General features: G+C 35.5%; 2 protein-coding genes across 9 annotated transcripts in view; one reads left to right on the top strand and one right to left on the bottom strand.

Moving 5' to 3' along the window:
* SCAPER (S-phase cyclin A associated protein in the ER) overlaps window positions 1-19,975 on the top strand; it is a 571,361-nt gene that overhangs the window by 23,008 nt on the left and 528,378 nt on the right. For 5 of the 8 annotated variants that reach the window (XM_050799824.1, XM_050799823.1, XM_050799825.1 and 2 more), the window contains exons 3-4: window positions 14,565-14,682; window positions 19,849-19,919. In XM_050799824.1, the coding sequence (XP_050655781.1) occupies window positions 14,565-14,682; window positions 19,849-19,919 (189 nt within the window). Of the gene's footprint in view, window positions 1-9,537; window positions 10,200-14,564; window positions 14,683-19,848; window positions 19,920-19,975 lie in introns of those variants that run through there. The other 3 variants (XM_050799826.1, XM_050799827.1, XM_050799828.1) reach the window with 2 other exon arrangements.
* RCN2 (reticulocalbin 2) overlaps window positions 1-19,975 on the bottom strand; it is a 466,582-nt gene that overhangs the window by 75,702 nt on the left and 370,905 nt on the right. The window lies entirely within an intron of this gene.

Below are 19,975 nucleotides of genomic sequence, written 5' to 3'. Positions count from 1 at the left end.
CCTCGCCAACATTTTTTATTTTCTGTTTTTTTGATAGTAGTCATTTTAATGGGTGCATGGGTAATCATTTTTATTAATGTTTGATTTATCCTTTATATTTTCAAAAAGAAGAATGTGTATATTTATATGTATATACATGTGTTTTTCTTTTTTGAACCTAAGACAATATATTTTAGTATCTTGGGAGGTTTTTTTTTTTTCACTCAGCAATATATTCTAGAGTGTTAAAGATCTTAATTTCTTTTTATAGCTGCATACTATTTCCTATTGATCTTTGTTTTAAAACTCTAGCAGGTAAGATATAGTAAAGCTTTTCTTATCTGCCAATTGTGACTCTAAGGAATATGTCCAAAAACCTGAAAGTGAATGAAAAATGCCTGTGATCATACACAACAGATAGTCCACATACTGTAAGTATATTCACTGTACTTGCAGAATTCTTGAGTTCCTTATTCAGAACTGCAATAGTACATTTCCCATAAGCCTAGCAAATAAGAATTGACAGCTAATAGCTTGTTAGGGAAGAGGAGAAAATAATTAATAATTAAGCTTTTGTGTCCTACTTAATCATCAGGAAGTAAAGAACTAAAAAATCTTTAACAACACTTTTGTCTGTGCCCATTTATTTTAGGACAACTATCTTTGGTATTTCTATAACTCCTGAGGCATAATTAAATTATAGTATCATATAGAAGTTGGTGTTCATAGTGATAACCTGAAGTTATCAAGAAAAGAGTAGCTTTCTTTAGTAGCCTCTGTTGCAGAGGTCAAGGAAATGTGTTTAGAGATTTTCATACAAAATAGTAAAACCAAAAAGAATTTGTGCTTAGCAGGGAAAACTTCAGTTATCAATTTATGTAGAACACCTCCTTTCCCAATAATGTTCGTTTATTGATTTTTTAAAAAAATCATTCTGCCAGTTCATTCATTCGTGACATATTTATGTGCCAGGCGCCATCCTAGACAGAATAGAGTAGTGAACAAAACCTAGTCCTTCAGAAACTTACTGTCTAATGGAAAGACAGAATAAACATATTAAGTGTATGATTTAAAATATAATTGTGGTTAAGTATTACAAAGGAGTACAAATTGGTTTGAGTATATAAAAGGAATCCTGGCCAAGTCTTGGGGTTGAAGAAAACTTAGCCTTAGGAAGTTACATTTAAGTTGGGATTCAAAAGATCATTAGGCTTTGGCTGGGCTAAGAGGAATACTCTTCTAAGAATGCTTTCAGTAGCAAGTAGAGTTGGCTTCAGATAAGAGTTGATCCAATGGCTCAACAGTGTCATCAAGAATTTGATTGCTTTTCCTCCACTTACTCTGGCTTCTGTTCTGTTGCCATTATTTTAAGACTTGCTGTCTTTATGATCCCTAGATGGTTAGCAGTAGTTTTCAAAGCTGTATATTCCCTAATATATGGCCAGTAGGAGAGTCTTTTCTTTAACATTCCAGTAAAAGATCTGAGATCCTCAATTTTGATCACCTTAGGTCACATGCTCACCTCTGGATCAGTTGTTGTGGATAGGTGAGCAGATTGACTTAGGGAAGGTCTTGTGCTGCGCCCTGGAGTTAGGGACAAAATGTGCTTATCTAGAACCACAAGGGACCCCAACAAAAACAGTTAGGAGACGAGGATGTAGAGAATGAATGCTAGGGAAGAAGCCAATAAACGTGCATTATAGAGGGGCAGATTATTCCACATAGAAGAAATAATTCTGTGTAAATGTCCTGAATTAGGATGGAGCTTGGTGCTTATGGGGAACTGAATGAAAGTCAGTGATATTGGAGCATGGCAAAGGAGGAAAAGAATAGTATAAGATGAGACTGGAGGCCAGGTCATGTGTTTATAGATAATACCAGATTTCCAAAGTGGTGCTGCCAGTTTTGTTTCCTGTCAGTAGTGTATGGGAGGAGTTGCCCCAGATCCTCACCAGTACACAGTATAATCATTTATTTATTAAAAATTTTTTTTTAGTAATTTTGATGACCGATTCTTAGTACTTTTTCATTTGATTATTGGCCATTTAGGTATCATTTGTGAAGTGCGTACTCAAGTTTCCTCTTCATTTTTTTATTGACCCAGTAGACTTCTTTTTTGACTCAGTGTCTGTCTTCTTCTTCCTCTCTTTTTTTCTTTTTTAAATAGAGACTGGGTCTCACTATGTTGCCCAGGCTGGTCTCAAACTCCTGAGCTCAAATAATTCTCCTGCCTTGGCCTCCCAAAGTCCTGGGATTACTGGCGTGAGCTACCGTGCCTGGCCTTGACTCAGTGTCTTTCTTTTTTTGCAATTGATTTAAGGAGTTCTTTATCTTGAGTCTAAGACCTTTGGCACCTTTGGCACTTCTCTTACTTTGTAGCTTGCGTTTTCATTTTTTAATACCGTCTTTTGAATAGGAACTGTTCTTAATTTTAATGAAATTTGGTTATTAAATTTTTCCTTTATGATTAGTGCCTTTTGTGTCCTGATTATTTCTTTCTACCTGAAAATCATGAAAATATTCCCCTGTATCATTTTTGGTAACTTTTAATTTCATTATAATTTTAAATTTAAGAAAGGTTGTAAGAAGACTATGAGGAATTCTTGTATATCCTTTTGCTAGATTTACCAATTGCTAATTTTGCCCCATTAGTTTTATTCTTTCCTTTCTCTCTTTGGGTGTGTGAAACACACATGTGTCTGTAAATATACATCCATCCATATACACATATCTACCTGCACACATAGATCAATATATACTTTTCTCCCTGAACCATTTGAGAGTATTTGAAGCCAACATACTCCTTCATCCTTAAATACTTCAATGTATATTTACTAAGAATTAAGGACATTCTTTTATATGACCACAATTCAGTGATCAAAATGTGGAAATTTAACATGCATGCTGTATTATTATATAATCCACAGTGGATATTCAAAATTTGTCATTATATGAATGAGGTATTTTATAGTTATTTTCTTCTTGATCCATTTAGTTGTCAGGTCTGTTTGTTCTCCTTTAATCTGGAGCAATTCTTCAGCCTTTCTCTTTCTTGACTGCTATTTTTGAAGACTACGGGACAGTTATTCTGAAGAATGTCTCCTCAATTTAGGTGATGTTTCACATGATTAGATTCAGGTTTTGCATTTTAGGCAGAGTATCACATTAATGATGATGTGTCCTTCTCAATACATCACATAGGAGGTATATGATTTGAATTCGTCCTGCTTGTTAACTTTGATCACTTTGTTAGTGTAATGTAGTGTCAAGCTTTTCTACTTTAAAGTTTCTGTTTTCTCTTTTGATATTAGTAAGTAATTTGTGGAGAGGCACTTTGAGGCTGTGTAAATATACAGTACCTTATCAAACTGTCACTTACTAGTTTAGAATCCATTAATGATTTACTCATTAGTTAAAGATCTGTGAGGAAAAAGCTTACATTCTCCTGTTATCTGAACTCTGATTTTTAATTGTATTTAATGTAATCTGACATTATCATTATTTATTTTGATACTCAGATTGTCCCAGATTAGCCAGTGGGTGACTTTAAGCTGGCTCTTGGATATTTTTTTTTTTTTTTTTTTGAGACAGGGTCTCTGTGACCCAGGCAAGAGTGCAGTGGTGTAATTACAGCTCACTGCCACCTCAACTTCCTGGGCCCAAACCAGCCTCCTGCCTCAGTGTCCTGAGTAGCTGGGCCAATTTTTAAAATTTTTTGTAGAGATGGGGGGTCTCCCTATGTTTCCCAGGCTGGTCTTAAACTCCTGGACTCAAGCAGTCCTCCTGCTTCAGCTTCCCAAAGTGTTGGAATTACAGTTGTGAATCACTGTACCCAGCCAAGTTTATTTGGTATGTCCATGTTATTCTTTGAGCATTTCTATACTTTCTAGTGTAACAAGCTGCTGTAGGTTCAGCTTGTAATTTCCCTGTTTTATTCTTTTTCTCACCTTATTACACAGACTAGGACTTTCAATATAACATTGAATTTATATTCACAGGAGGCAGAGGTTGCAGTGAGCTGAAATCGCACCACTGCACTCCAGCTTGTGTGACAGAACGAGACTCCGTCTCAAAAAAAAAATTGGAGCAGAAAAAAAATTTGAAAGAGAATGGCTTTAAAACTGACAAAAGGTATCAGCCAAATTCTCCCAGAAGCTCTACAAACCCCTAAGCAGGATAAATACAAAGAAAACCAAACATAAGTATATCACAGAAAAACTGATGAAAACCTGAAACAAAGAAAATCTTAAGAGTGTACAGAGACAATAAGAGCTCATTACCTTCAAAGGGGTGACAAAAAAACTCAGCTGATTTTCCAACAGACATGATAAATGTCATTAAACAGTGGAGCACCTTTAAAGTACTGAAAGAAAATTACTGTTTTCTAGTATAAAAAGTTTTCTAATCTAGTATAATAATATAGTATAATAATCTAGGTTTGCATGCAAACCTACATTCTACTATTATACTACATTATGTACTATATATACTATATTATACTATTATACTATAACTAATGCAGTATAACAATCTAGGTTTGCATGCAAATGAACACCAAAAAACAGTAAAAATATGAATAAAAGAGTATAAATACAAACTATATGAAAGTACTATAATCTTATGAAATTTTAAAGATACGAAAAACAAAGTATATCCCGGCCTCCCAAAGTGCTGGGATTACAGGCGTGAGGCATGGCTCCCGGCCCTTTTATTAGTTTTTAAATAGATATTTTGACATATTTCTGTGTGGCAGTTATTTAGTTTTTTCACTTTGAAGGTATTATTTTATTGGCTTGCATTTATTGTTTCTATTATAGAATGTCACTTGTCAGTTTTATTCTTATTAATTTGAGGTTACTTGTGATTACTTCTAAGGTTTTCTTTCTTTTTTTGTTTTGGTTGTCAGTACTTTTTTACCCTAATATGTCTTTCGTTTGTCTCTTTATTTTACTTTTTTTATTAAAAAAATCACAATTTTATTCATAGTGCCTGTTGATTCATGGTATGATCTTTTTTGTTAGTTTTGGAAAGTTCTTAGCCTTTATGTGCTCTAATCCCATTTTTGTTTCTCTTTTCCTCAGATTTCAGTTTTTGCTTCTATGTTTGATCTTTTTAAAAATTTCTTATGTCTCTTTTGCTCTTTTCTATTTTTTTTTCCTGTTTTCATTGGGATGTTTTAGTCTAATTCACTAATTTCTTGTTAAACCATTCATTGAGTTCTTAATTTCAGTTTTTTCATTTTTCAGTTTTGTAATTTCTACTTTTTTTTTTTTTTTTGAGACAGAGTCTCGCTCTGTCGCCCGGGCTGGAGTGCAGTGGCCGGATCTCAGCTCACCGCAAGCTCCGCCTCCTGGGTTTACGCCATTCTCCCGCCTCAGCCTCCAGAGTAGCTGGGACTACAGGCGCCCGCCACCTCGCGCGGCTAGTTTTTTGTATTTTTTTAGTAGAGACGGGTTTCACCGTGTTAGCCAGGATGGTCTCAATCTCCTGACCTCGTGATCCGCCCGTCTCGGCCTCCCAAAGTGCTGGGATTACAGGCTTGAGCCACCGCGCCCGGCCTCTACTTGATTTTTTTAAGGTATCTAGTTTTCTGCAGAAAATTTCAATCCTTTTATTTTCAGTTCATATTAATTAGAGTTACTTTAAAATCTATTTCTGATAACTTTTATTACCTGGCTCATGTGTGGGTATATTCTCATTTTTTGTATTTTTTCTTGGTTTTTAGTCTTTGGACTTGTTTTCTAGTATGCCCAGTAATAACTTATTTTATTTTATTGCTGCATAAGAGATGTACATAATTTGGGGGTACATGTGATAATTGATTACATTCATATCATTTGTTAAGATCAAATTAGTATACTTGGTTGTATCTGTCAACCTAAATATGTCTTTTTACACTGGAAATATTCAAATTATTCTCTTCTAGCTATTTTGAAATGCATAATAAAGAATTATAACTATAGTCACCCCTCTGATCTATCTAACACCAGGTCTTATTTTTTCTATCCAACCATATATTTGTACCCGTTAATCAACTTTTTATCCCCTCCCACCCCACTCCACTACTTTTCCTGGCCTTGGGTAACTACCAGTCTACTCAATATTTTCATGAGATCCACTTTTTTAGCTCCAACATATAGGGAGAACATGTGATAATTCTCTTTCTATGCTTGGCTTTTTTCACTTAACTTAATGACCTCCAGTTCCATCTATATTGTTGTAAATGACAGGATTTTATTCTTTTTCATGGCTGAATGATATTCGACTTTGTATATGTAATACATTTTCTTTATTCATCTGTTGATGGGCACTTAGGTTGATTCCATGTATGTGAATGGTGATGCAGTAAACATGGGAGTGCAGATATCTTTTTGATTAAAGTTTCCTTTATTTTGGATATATACCCAGTAGTGGAATTGCTGGATCATATGTCGAGTCTATTTTTAGTTTTTTTGAGGAACTTTCATACTGTTCTCTGTAATGGCATACTAATTTTCATTTCCACTAGTAGTGTACTGTTTTTCCACATCCTCGGTGGCATGTTATTGCCTGTCTTTTTGATAAAAACCATTTTAACTGGGTGAGATGATATTTCATTGTAGTTTTGATTTGCATTTCTGTGGTGATTAGTGATGAGTCTTTTTTCATATATCTGTTGGCCATTTTGTATACCTTCTTTTGAGAAATGTCTATTTAGATCTTTTGCCCATTTTTAATTTGGATTATTTGTGTTTTGCTAGTGAGTTGTTGGAGCTCCTCATATGTTCTGGTTATTAATCTTTTATTAGATGGGTAGTTTCCAAATATTTTCTTCCATTCTGTGGATTGTCTCTTTGTTGATTATTTCCTTTGTTGTGCAGAATCCTTTTAGTTAATATAGTCTCATTTGTCTGTTTTTGTTTTCGTTGCCTGTGCTTTTGAGATCTTACACAAACAAGTCTTTACCTAGACAAGTTATCTTTACCCAGACAAGTTTTCTTTTAGTAGTTTCATAGTTTCAGGTCTTACCTTGAAGTTTTTAATCCATTTTGATTTGATTTTTTGGTATGGTGAGAGATAGGAATTTTATTTTTTTGCATAAAGTTATCCAGTTTTTCCAGCACCATTTATTGAATAGGGTGTTCTTTCCCTGGTGTATGTTCCTGTCAATTTTGTCAAAGATTACTTGGCTGTAAATGCATATGTTTATTTCTGGGTTCTCTATTCTGTTCCGTTGGTCTGTGTGTTTGTTTTTATGCCAGTATCATGCTGATTTTGTTACTATAGTCAGGTACTGGGATGTCTCCAGCTTTATTCTTTTTGCTGAGGTTTGGCTGTTTGGGGTATTTTGTGTTCCATATAAGTTTTAGGATTTTTTTTTTTTCTATTTCTGTAAAGAATGTCATTGATATTTTGATAAGGGATTACATTGAGTCTGTAATTGCTTTGGGTAGTATTGTTGTTTTAACAGTATTCTTCCATTTCATAAGCATGAAATACCTTTCCATTTTTTATAGCCTCATTCTCTTTCATCAGTCTAGATCTTTCCCTTTTTTGCTTAAATTGATTCCAAGATATTTTATGTTGTTTGTAACTGTCGTAAATGGGATTGCTTTCTTGATTTTCTTTTTTAAATTGTTCACTGTTGGTTTTTGTATTTTGATTTTGTATCCTCTACCTTTACTGAATTTGTTAATTAGTTCTAACATATTTTGGTGGAGTCTTTAGGTTTTTTGGTTTTTTTTTTTTTTTTGAGACAGTGTTTCACTCTGTCACCCAGGCTAGAGTGCAATGGTGCGATCATAGCTCGCTGCAGCCTTGAGCTCCCGGGCTGAAGCAGTTCCCCTGCCTCTGCCTCCCGAAGTGCTGGGATTACAGGTGTAAGCCACCACACCTGACTGTCTTTATATTTTTCTAAGTAAAAGATGTCATCTGCAAACGAGGCTAATTAGACTTCTTCCTTTTCAATGTGGATGCCTTTTATGGTTTCATAACTGGAAGGGGAACCAACAGATTAGTAGTTTATTTCTTGTTCACTTAATAGTTCAGTGTAGGTATTCAGCATGTGACCTTTCACATTTTGATGGGACTAAATTTTTTTTTTATCTTTTGACTCTGTCATTCTTTAGAGAGTCCTGCTAGATCCTGTGCATCTGGCCAGTAAGTGGTGAACTGAGGGAGAGAGCATAGCCGATGATGCAGGAGACTTTAAAAAAAATAAATCAGATCTGGACATAGCTTACCTCATTTTCCCCTATATTCTAGCATGCAGAAGTCACATGGCCATCTGTCTGCAAGAAAGACTGGAAGGTGTTGTCTAGCTTTGTGACAGGAAAGAAAGCAAGTGGTTTTGATGCATGTTGTAGTCTCTGTCATGGAGGCTGATACAGTATTAATAATTTAGATTTGAGATGATGATGGCTTGGACTAGGGTGATGGTAGTGGATTTACATTCTCCAGTTGTGTTTAGGAGATAGACTCGATAAGACTTGATATATTATTTAGGGTATAGGCTAGTGAGCTCTAACAGAGGCTCCAGAACAGAGTAGCTCATACAAGAGAGAGGTTGTTTCCCCCTTATAATAGTTTAGCCATCCTTAGTTCATCTATGGTTTTACCTTTAGATGGTGTGAAATATTGGTAAAAACTGATAAAGTTATCATAAATTACTGAACAGGATTCCAGCTTATTCTGTAATATTAGGGAAATTATACTGATTATATGGTTTCTCAGGTAAGCTTCATGATTAGTAATCTTATCTTCATACTACCCAAAGTATTAAGGGCTTTAGTAGTGGGAATTTAAGAGAAAGGTTCTTCTCTGAATTATTCAGAAAGCTGAAAAACATTGGAAAAAAGATATAAGAATTTCATTTTATGGGCAGGTAGTGGTATGAATGGATTTTGAAGAAGTTGTATAAAGTAGAAAGTTTTATGGAGACAGATATATATTTAGTAAATAGTACTTGTAACCTTTTCAAGATCGTGGGAAAAGTTGTTAAAATTGAAATTATTTAGATATTTTAAACCTAAGAGAAAGAAGTTTATTTGGGAGCAAGTCTTAGAAGTACCTAGCCTCTTTGGTGACTATTCTAAACACTTACTTTCTTAGATTGTGTACTGTAAGATTTGAACATAAAAACTTTCACTGAAGACTGGTACTTTTAATCGAAACATTAAGTATTTGTACAGGTCTCTGTAAAATCTCCATACAGCACTAGGTGGCACACTGTGACTTTGGATGAAAATACACATATTTTGTTGAAGACTCCTGTGAGAAAATAACCTAGGTTAAAAAAAAAATACTGTTTGAAATAGACATCTATTTTATGAAGTATCTCAGAACCATTTATTGCATTTCAGACCCTGATACTGATATTAAAATGCTTAAAACTATTTTATTTACATTACTACTGACATTTTTATAAGAATTGGATTACTAAAAATCATTAGAATTTTTGGGTTTTTACTGAAAGGAGTCCATACATCATATATTACAAAAAGCATCTGTGCTTTAAAATGAAAAATGATTTTCAATCAGATCTTGTAGTAAGATGAGTAGTTATGATGTTTTTGCTTATTAAGTATGGGAACTAAGAATAAAATCAAAGTCTTGAACTAGTGGTTTTTCTTTGAATGTGTATCTATGTATATATACTAAATACAAAAGAGCCAACTTGGTAAAATTGATAGTGGAGCTGAAATGTTTATGGAAGTACAGAATATTAGATTTGAAGTTTTCTGGTCTAGTGTTACAACATTGCTATTTTGTGATTATCCATTTTAGTTCTTGGAAACTCATTATTTTGTGAAGACTCTTGACTTAGAGTATAATGTATGGCATAGTGAATTTTATGACCCCCCCCCCACACACACTCTCACTCTGTCTCTTTCTCTCTCTCTCTCACAGGATGTTCGGTGATTGTGTAAGGGAATTATCTGAAATAGAGCTGAAAAGTAGGCCACCTATTTATACTTGTTCATTTGGCCTGGAAACAATTGTGATACTCTTGGTTAGAACAATGCTTAGGTTAAGTAACCTAAATGATAGATGCCAGTGTAAGTTAGATAGCACTGACTAATACTTAATGGGAGAAGTGCTTAAGCTAAACGAGGAGGTTTTCTGGTGTTACGTTGATTGGAAAGTATGGGAATGAGTAGAGAAGTGACTTGCAAATTTAGAGGACACTAAATGGGGTTTGGACAGTGACAGTGAGTTTCAGTGAAAGCTTAATGAGTCAGGTAAGTAGATGACACATGGATATTCAGGGTAAGGTCAGAGGAATGAAGGAATGTGGGTACAGATGTTTATGTTAAAGACGTAAAAAGTGACAAGTTCTGGATTAGACTCTCATCACAGAGAATTAGAGTAGAAGAATGTAATCTTTGTTTTTTTTAGTAGTTTGGATATTAGTTGGTTAGTTACTCATTTTTGTACCGAAACCTGATTCCTGTCACTCACAGATTTAGCACCTATTGTCATTCTCTCTTTCCTATCGTAACACAATTTCTCTCTGTACTGGATCATTCCAATCAGTATGAAAGTATGATATACTATCACTTACCTTAAAAATCCATTCTGTTTATTTCTTTATTCTCCTTTATGACGAAACTCAAAGTATCTTAATACTCTCTCCATTTTTCTCATCATTCTGTTTTGAACCTTTTTCAGTCAGGATTTTGACCCTACTATACCACTAAATAGGCAATAAGTTATCAATTTATTAGAGTTTATTATAAATTATTACTTTTATTGCTTCCTGGACAATGCAAGGCTGTCAGTCTTACTGCTATTGCTTTAAAGGTAATGAGTTGATTTTTCCCTCTCCTTTGTACTCTTAAGATTTTTTTCTTTGTTTCATGTTATCAGTTTTTCTGTGCAATGCTTAAGTGTGGTTTTCTTTGTACAATTTATCCTTTTTGGGGTTTGCAGAGTTTCTGGGAGAACTGGGCTTATACCTTTTTCTCAACTTTATTTTATACTGTCAAAGAGATTAATGGGACGGTTGGTGAAATTTAAATGCTGTAGTTTAAATAATAATTCTGTGTCAGCGATAATCTCCTGATTTTGTTAGTTATGGTATAGTGATATAGGAGAGTATCCTTACATATATAAAATACATAGTGAAGTATTTACTGCCAAGGAATATAACTGCAGATTGTTCTCAAATGCTTCAGGAAAAAATGTGTGAGGGTATGTTTGATATTCTTTGTGTGAATTTAGAACTTTTCAGTAATTTGAATTTATTTCAGAATAACGAGTAATATGTATCTGTTTATCTCACAGTTGGCTTGTTACCATACAGCCACATTATTTGTTTACATATTGACTATGCTGCTTCACATAAAATGGCAAAATTGAGTAGTTGTTACAGAGATCTTATGGCCTGCAAAGCCTAAAGTAAAAAAAATATTTATTATCTGGCCCTTTGTAGAAAATCTTTGCTGACCCTTGCTCTAGAGTGTACTATAGTGACTTTTTTTCTTTCCCTGAAGTGATGCTGCTCATTAATTTCCTTCATTTGAAAATAATGTGGTGCTTTTTCTTTACATATTCCCCAAAAGAATAAAAATTAACCAGTACGTGGGGAGAATCCAAACTGGAAGGCAAATAGTAACATACTCCCAGGGGAAGATGAGAACTAATTACATGATTTTGGCAAACATTAATTTATTGTAAGGTTAAAGATAAGAACCATACATAAATGCTGTAATGTAGTTAGTAAATGTGTTTCTCATAGGAGTATGGGTTAGCAATTCTGAAACTACTTTGTGTATATATTAGAATTGAACAGATAAGTAAATAGATTGTAGATAATGAAAACTTGGGATCTTATGTTGGAGAAAGAAGTTTCAAACAAGCAAAGAGAAAGGCTGAAATGAGCCCTGTGGCATAGGATTGAAATCAATCAGTGTAAACTCACGGTTTTTAATATCTGTATACAGATAATTCCAGGTGTGTGTATTGTGTGTTAGGGTGCATTCATCTAGTTCCTATTGTCCCATTCTGTGAGTTGACTGGGTGGTTTTTGTGATGTGATGTTGGCTTGGGTACTGGCATGGCAGCAGTTTTCTAGGGGCTCAGCTGGGCTGGAATGTCCAAAATGGCTCACTCACACAATGGGCAGAGGATGCTGTCCTCTGGGAGTTCAGCTAGGGCCTGTCAACCAGAGTGCTGCCCGTGTGTGGTCTCTCTACTTGTGGCTTGGGCTTCTCATGGCATGACTGTTGCGGGAAGTCAGGGACCCTGAATGGAGGGACTGGCTGAAGCCATGGCAGAAGAATGTAAATTGTGAAGATTTCATGGACATTTATTAGTTCCCCAAATTAATACTTCTATAATTTCTTACGCCTGTCTTTACTGCAGTCTCTGAACATAAATTGTGAAGATTTCATGGACACTTATCACTTCCCCAGTCAATACTCTTGTGATTTCCTATGCCTGTCTTTAATCTCTTAATCCCATCATCTTTGTATGCTGAGGATGTATGTCGCCTCAGGACCCTGTGATGATTGTGTTAACAGCACAAATTGTTTAAACAGTATGAAATCTGGGCACCTTGAAAAAAGAACAGGATAATAGCGATGTTCAGGGAACAAGGGAGATAACCATTAGGTCTGGCTGCCTGAGAGCTGGGCGGAACAGAGCCATATTTCTCTTCTTTCAGAAGCAAATAGGAGAAATGTTGCTGAATTCTTTTCCTCAGCAAGGAACATCCCTGAGAAAGAGAATGCGTTCCTAGGGGGAGATCTCTAAAGTGGCCGCTCTGGGGACATCTGTTTTTTACGGTTGTAGGTAAGAGATGAAATAAACCCCGGTCTCCCATAGCGCTCCCAGGCCTATTAGGATGAGGAAATTCCCACCTAATAAATTTTGGTCCCACCGGTTGGTTGTCTGCTGTCAAACCCTGTCTCCTGATAAGATGTTATCAATGACAACGTGTCCCCAAAACTTCATTAGCAATTTTAATTTCGCCCCGGTCCTGTGATCACGCCCTGCCTCCATTTGCCTTATAATATTTTATTACCTTGTGAAGCATGTGATCTCTGTGACCCACACCCTATTCGTACACTCCCTCCCCTTTTGAAAATCACTAATAAACGCTTGCTGGTTTTGTGGCTTGGGGGGATCACAGAACCTGCCAACGTGATGTCTCCCCCGGACACCCAGCTTCAAAATTTGTCTCTTTTGTACTATTTCCCTTTATTTCACAGACCGGCTGACACTTAGGGAAAATAGAAAAGGACCCACGTTGAATTATCCGGGTTGAGTTCCCCCGATAATGACAGCTGGATTTTAAGAGAGGGCGCATTCTAAGAGACTGGGTGGAGGCTGCAAAGCTTCTAATGACCTAGTCTCAGAAGTTATGCAGTGTCCTTTCTGCCTCATTTTATTGGTCAGAAAGCAAGTCACAGAGGCATATTCAAGGGGAGTGGATTACATGAGGACATGAACACCAGCAGGTGTGGTTCACTGGAGCCAAGAGGGGCATCTTTGGAGACTGACTACCTACTATACTTGTTAATTCATGTATTATTTTTTACTCTTACATGTTTGCTTCATTGGCTTGGATTGTTAGCTCTTTGAGGACAAGCACAATACTTTATATTTCTTTATATTCTCCTCAGTCTCTTGATATTTTTGCACATAGTAATTACCTTGTTAAATGTATTGTGCCTTAGGATTCCAGGATATCTAAAAATCCAGGCTGGCAAGAACTATAGAAGGGCATGGAGGCACCTACTAATTGGACTGGGATTTTGGGCTGGCCCAGTGGTGAACTTGTTTCACAAAGAGGCAGATTGCCCACACAGATTTAAGGATTAGATAAACAGGCTGTATCCTTGTGTTCATATGGGTGCTTTATGATCTCTTTCTTCTCACAGATACTTGGCTTATGAAAACAGACTATTTTGATATGACATTCATTAGTGGGGAAGCAATTTCCTTTATTTTACTGGACCTGGCTCCCAGCTGGCACAGGTTGTTGGTGGGGCTGAACCTGTAGGCTCGTGTTTTTAGGCCAGGCGGGGCTAGAGCAAGCAAGAAATTACACATATTCTGTGCAGTATTTTGAGTTTTAAAAATTGCAATTTAAATTTACCTGTTAACAGCAATTATTATTTGAATCCTAATAACTAGGAGATAAAATTATGTAGCTAAAAACTGAATGTTGACTTACTTTAGGGAATAAAAAAAGGATTTTCCAAAATATTTTATGCTGAAGAGGTCTTTTAGGGGAAATATATAGGATGTTTGTGAAAACTGGTCTCTTTCACACTTGTACTTGTTGATGCGTAAGGGATGGTGCAGATATTAGTCCACAGCAGTGTTTGTGCTCTTTAGGCCACTTTTCAAACCTTAGATTATATTTATTATTTAAATAATTTGTTTATTTTTTAGAGTTACAAAACTCAGTGTTTTTAGATCTAAAAAAGACTTGTGACTTTCTCTTCTCTGTTTAACAACCTACCAAATCCCAAATTAGTTTTAAGTGTTTTCTTTTTGAGAAAAATGTGAGAACTAATGACTTTGTTAAATATATTATATATTTTGACTTATGTAATATCTAATAATATAATAAGTACCATTTTTTCCATACATAGGCTTCATTCCAGCGCTCCAATAGTCATGACAAAGTAAGGAGAATAGTTGCAGAGGAGGGTCGTACAGCAAGAAACCTAATAGCTTGGAGTGTTCCACTAGAAAGCAAAGATGATGATGGTATGTATTTAAAAAATTAGTTTCATTTTTGTAAATAAAAAGGATGTATTTAGTCCTAAATAGATAGACTGAAAACCGTTTGCAATTAGACCTCTTGGGGCTGATTAGTATGTTAAATAAGAAATGATTTTTTGTTGCTTTTATACACACATGGCTTTATAAAAGCCTTACAGTTAGTTTTGCTTTTTCAGGTAATAGTGAAATTTGAAATTGGGTTTATTGTGTTATGACTGGCAGATTAGGGCTTTTTAAAGTGATAAGAGATTTAGTGATATGATTAGACTTTGTCTCCCTACCCAAATCTCACCTTGAATTATAATCCCCATAATCCCCACATGTCAAGGGAGAGACCATGTGGAGGTAATTGGATCATGGGGGCGGTTTCCCCCATGCTGTTCTCATGACAGTGAGTGAGTTCTCATGAAATGTGATCATTTTATAAGAGGCTCTTTCCCCTACACTCGGTACTTCTCCTTCCTGCTGCCTTGTAAAGAAGGTGCCTTGCTTGCCCTTCTCCTTCCACCATGATTGCAAGTTTCCTGAGGCCTCCCCAGCCATGCTGAACTATGAGTCAATTAAAGCCCTTTCCTTTATAAATTACCCAGTTTCAGGCAGTTCTTTATAAGCAGTATGAAAATGGACATTTAGGTTTTTTCTTTTATTAAATTCTTATAAAAATAAAAAGATTTTTAAAAAATCATATGTATCATAATTAGGTGCAATTTAATGTAATACTTTAGAAAATAGAAGTTACTTCTTTAGTTTTCATTATTATTATTTGAACTAGAAAAATAAAATCTCCCCCCTCCCTTTAATGGCTAGAGGCAATGTGAAGCAACTGTTTCTGGGGATGTTGAAGATTGGATGGAGATACAGAAGTCAGGAGATTGGCATACACTTCAGGAGACCTCACTTTGAAATTTTCTGAGGGCTTGTAGAATACTCCTCATAGTTAGGTTTGTCTGATATCTTTTCATGACTAGATTCGGGTATGTGTTTTTAGTAGGAATTCTATAGAAATGATGTGTCCTTTTTAGTTATCAGAGGAAGTTCATGATAACTGTCTCATTAATTTAATCAGTTGCTTTAAGTGTTGTCTGCCAAATTTCTCTACTGTAAAGTAACTAATTTTTTTTTTTTTTTTTTTTTTTTTTGAGACGGAGTCTGGCTCTGTCGTCCAGGCTGGAGTACAGTGGCCGGATCTCAGCTCACTGCAAGCTCCGCCTCCTGGGTTTACGCCATTCTCCTGCCTCAGCCTCCCGAGTAGCTGGGACTACAGGTGCCCGCCACCTCGCCCGGCTAGTTTTTGTATTTTTTAGTAGAGACGGTGTTTCACCGTGTTAGCCAGGATGGTCTCGATCTCCTGACCTCGTGATTCGCCCGTCTCGGCCTCCCAAAGTGCTGGGATTACAGGCAACTAATTTTTTCCTATGTAACTAATGAGTAATTTTTGGTAAGATAGTTTGAAACTGTGTAAATATCCTGTTTTTGTTGAAACAGTACACTCACTACTTTTAGCTTCTATTGATAATCCTTGGCTTATGTTATACCTCTGGTGGTTGCAAAGTGGTGATTTGTTAACTCCATCATTCCTTCTGCATTTGTTAGCCTTCTAATATAAGGAAGAGCTTTAGCATCTCCTCTTTATTTTTATATGTATGTATGTATTCATATTTTCAGTTTGTATGGACTCGTGGCTTCTTATGGTATTTAATGGGGTACAATTACTCTATTTTGATGCTCAGATTGTTCTCGATTTTTCAAATGGGAGACCCTTTAACTTGGCTCCCGTTCCTTTTGGCATGTTCTAATCATGTTTCCATTCTTTACACAAGGTGTTTCAAGCTAAACAAGAATTTTACACAAGGTGTTTACATCTTTACACAAAGTGTTTCAAGCTAAACAAGAATTCACCTGTTTTATTCTTTTAAATTTATTTTTACACTTTATTTTATTTAAAATTTTCTTTAAGGCCGGGCGCGGTGGCTCAAGCCTGTAATCCAGCACTTTGGGAGGCCGAGGCGGGCGGATCACAAGGTCAGGAGATCGAGACCACAGTGAAACCCCGTCTCTACTAAAAATACAAAAAATTAGCCGGTAGCGGTGGTGGGCGCCTGTAGTCCCAGCTACTCAGGAGGCTGAGGCAGGAGAATGGCGGGAACCCGGGAGGCGGAGCTTGCAGTGAGCCGAGATCGCGCCACTGCACTCCAGCCTGGGCAACAGCGTGAGACTCCGTCTCAAAAAAAAAAAAAAAAAAATTTTCTTTAAAAAATGTTTTAAATCTTTATCTTTTTTACATTTGGTCCTCTGACCCATTTGTAGTTTATTCTTACACATAGTGTGTGGTATGGATCTAATTTTATCTTTTTCCTTATAGCTAACAAGTTGCCTCAGCATAACTTACTATGAAGTTTATCTTTGCCCCAGTTATTTGAGATTCCACCTTTTCTGTAGAGTGAATTTCCATATGTAATTGTATTCCATTCTACTAGTCTGTTTACCTAATTCATGTGTGAGTGCCATATTATTTTAATTATGGAGGTATTATGGTATTTTAAAATGCCTGCTTGGACCTGTCTTCCCCTGTAGCTTTTCTTTCTTAGTTTTCCTAGCTCTTTTTAGAGAGCAGTTATTTTGAATCATAAAAACTATCAAATAGAGGGGAAAATTGGATTTATCTTTTGCAATTCAACTTCTTAACAGCTAATCTTTTCACAAGGAGCTTACTCTTACTTCATTTCTTTGATAAAAGTACATATCAACATGATTTATTATAGAAGTAAAAAAAAGTATTTTGTGGTTGCTGTGTATTATAAATATTTTTATATGAAATTGTATTATCTCATTTTCCATGGGTTATTCTGAACATAAAATAGTTCAAAGGTGTTTCTATTAAAGTTGTTTCTATTCAAAAAACAAAGAAAATATAATAAACATGTGTACATAATCTGATTTTTCATATAAGAACATAAATAATTGGCCAGTACAATTTTAAAGCTTCATTTGTGACTATTGTAACATAATACAACTGTAAGCACAGGCTGGGCGCAGTGGCTCACATCTGTAATCCTAGCACTTTAGGAGGTCAAGGCAGGTAGATTGCCTGAGCTCAGGAGTTCGAGACCAGGTTGGGCAACACGGTGAAACCTTGTCTCTGCTAAAATACAAAACAATTAGCTGGGCATGGCAGTGGGCACCTGTAATGCCAGCTGCTCGTGAGGCTTGAACCTGGGAGGCAGAGGTTGCAGTGAGCCCAGATCGCGCCACTGCACTCCGTCCTGGGGCACAGAGTGAGAGACTGCATCTTAAAAAAGAAAGAAAAACCAAAAAACTGTAAGCACAGATAATTAGAACTTTCTCAATATCCGTAGTAATGATGACAAAAGAAGAATATTAACATTTACAATTTTTGTTAAGGATTATTTTATATTGTTAAAGCTTTGCCACATATAGGCGATTAAAAACTAAGTTTTTAATAGCAACTTGTTCTGTTTTATGATTACAATGTATACTTAAGTGCTTCTGAGGATAATTCCACTTAAAAAAGTTCTCTGCTTCATATTATTTTTGTTTCTAAGCTGGTTTTTCTGCTGCATATTCTAAAAACCTGCTGGTACATTACAGCTTGTGCTTATTCTAAGCTGGTTTTTCTGCTGGATATTCTAAAAAAACTTGCTGGTACATTGTTTTATGTAATTAAAGGATGGGGCTCTGTAGGTTACTGTAGCATTCTTTCCCTTCACCCCTGGTGGAACGGTGAGGGTGTCCCACTTATGTCGGATAAGTTGATAGCTAGGTACCTGTGTGTTATGGCTCATTTATACTGCTTCAGGGGACCTGGCCCCAAAATTATTTTGCAGAAAGGAAAATTATTCTGTTATACCTTATAGAATTTTATTCCGATTTTGAAATGCTGGAGAGGTTGCAGAGAAAAAGGAACACTTACACACTGCTGGTGAGAATGTAAATTAGTTTGGCCATTGTGGAAAGCACTTTGGTGATTGCTCAAAGAATTAAAAACAGAACTACCATTTGACCCAGCTATCTAATTACTGGGTGTATACTCAAAGAATATAAATTGTTCTACCATAAAGATACATGTATGTGTATGTTCATCACAGCACTGCTTACAATAGCAAAAACATGGAATAAACCTAAATGGCCATCAATGGTAGACTGGATAAAGAAAATGTACATATATACACGATGGACTACTATGTAGCCATAAAAAGAATGAAATCATGTTCTTTGCAGCAATAAGGATGGAGCTAGAGATCATTATCCTAAGTGAACTAATGCAAGAACAGAAAACCAAATACTGCACGTTCTCACTTATAAGTGGGAACTAAACATTGAGTACATACACATGGACACGAAGAAGGGAGCAAAAGACATCAGGGTCTACTTTAAGGTAGAGAGTGGGAGGAGAGTGAAGATTGAAAAACTACTTATCAGTTACTTATGCTAATTACCTGGGTGATGAAATAATCTATGCACCAAACCCCTGTGAAACGTAATTTGTCTGTATAACAAACCTGCACATGTGCCTCTGGACCTAAAATAAAAGTAAAAAAAAAAAAAAAGAAGAATTTTATTTCTGTTTTGAATTGCTGTTGAGAATAGTAATTACAAAACAGTAGTGTCTTTCTTATAAAAAGAATGAGTGAGAAAATACAAAGAACTGAAACCTCACTTTTCACAATGAAATTGTGCATTTCATATATCATAAATTAAAACAAAATATTGGGGTTTTATATAGAAAACATATAGTCTTAATTTTATTGTTGAAATGAAATTTGAACTTAGAGAACTATTTCCAGATTTGTATATAAGTTGAGGAGTACCAGTAACTGGACTTTGTTTTTAAAAGTTGTTAGAGTATTTGACTTCTTTAAGATGTTGATTTATTCCTGTTCAGAGAAAGATATTCAATAATAACAGTCTCTGGGACTTTGGAAATTTTTTGTGGTTGTTGTTTTAATTATATTGGTTTATATTGACCATGAACAGACTGTACTATACTGTGGTCTCTGGAAGGAGATTAAATGTTAGTATGCCTGAATGATTTGAGTAGTTTAGGTTTACATTATCTAATTACCTATAGTTCAATTTTATATTATCTATCATTCCATATATCTACATATTTATTTTTTTCTTGCCTTGAAGGAAAACCTAAATATCAAACTGGTGGAAAATCTAAGAGGACAATTCAAGGCACTCATAAAACTACTAAACAGGTACAGCATCTATAACTTTTTTACTTATTTACTTTTAATTTCAATTTCTGAATGTA

Source organism: Macaca thibetana, chromosome 7 (assembly GCF_024542745.1).
Source record: "Macaca thibetana thibetana isolate TM-01 chromosome 7, ASM2454274v1, whole genome shotgun sequence".
Lineage (NCBI taxonomy): Eukaryota > Metazoa > Chordata > Mammalia > Primates > Cercopithecidae > Macaca > Macaca thibetana.
Note: the sequence above shows the minus strand (reverse complement) of the source record. Positions and strands in the feature narration are given on the sequence as shown.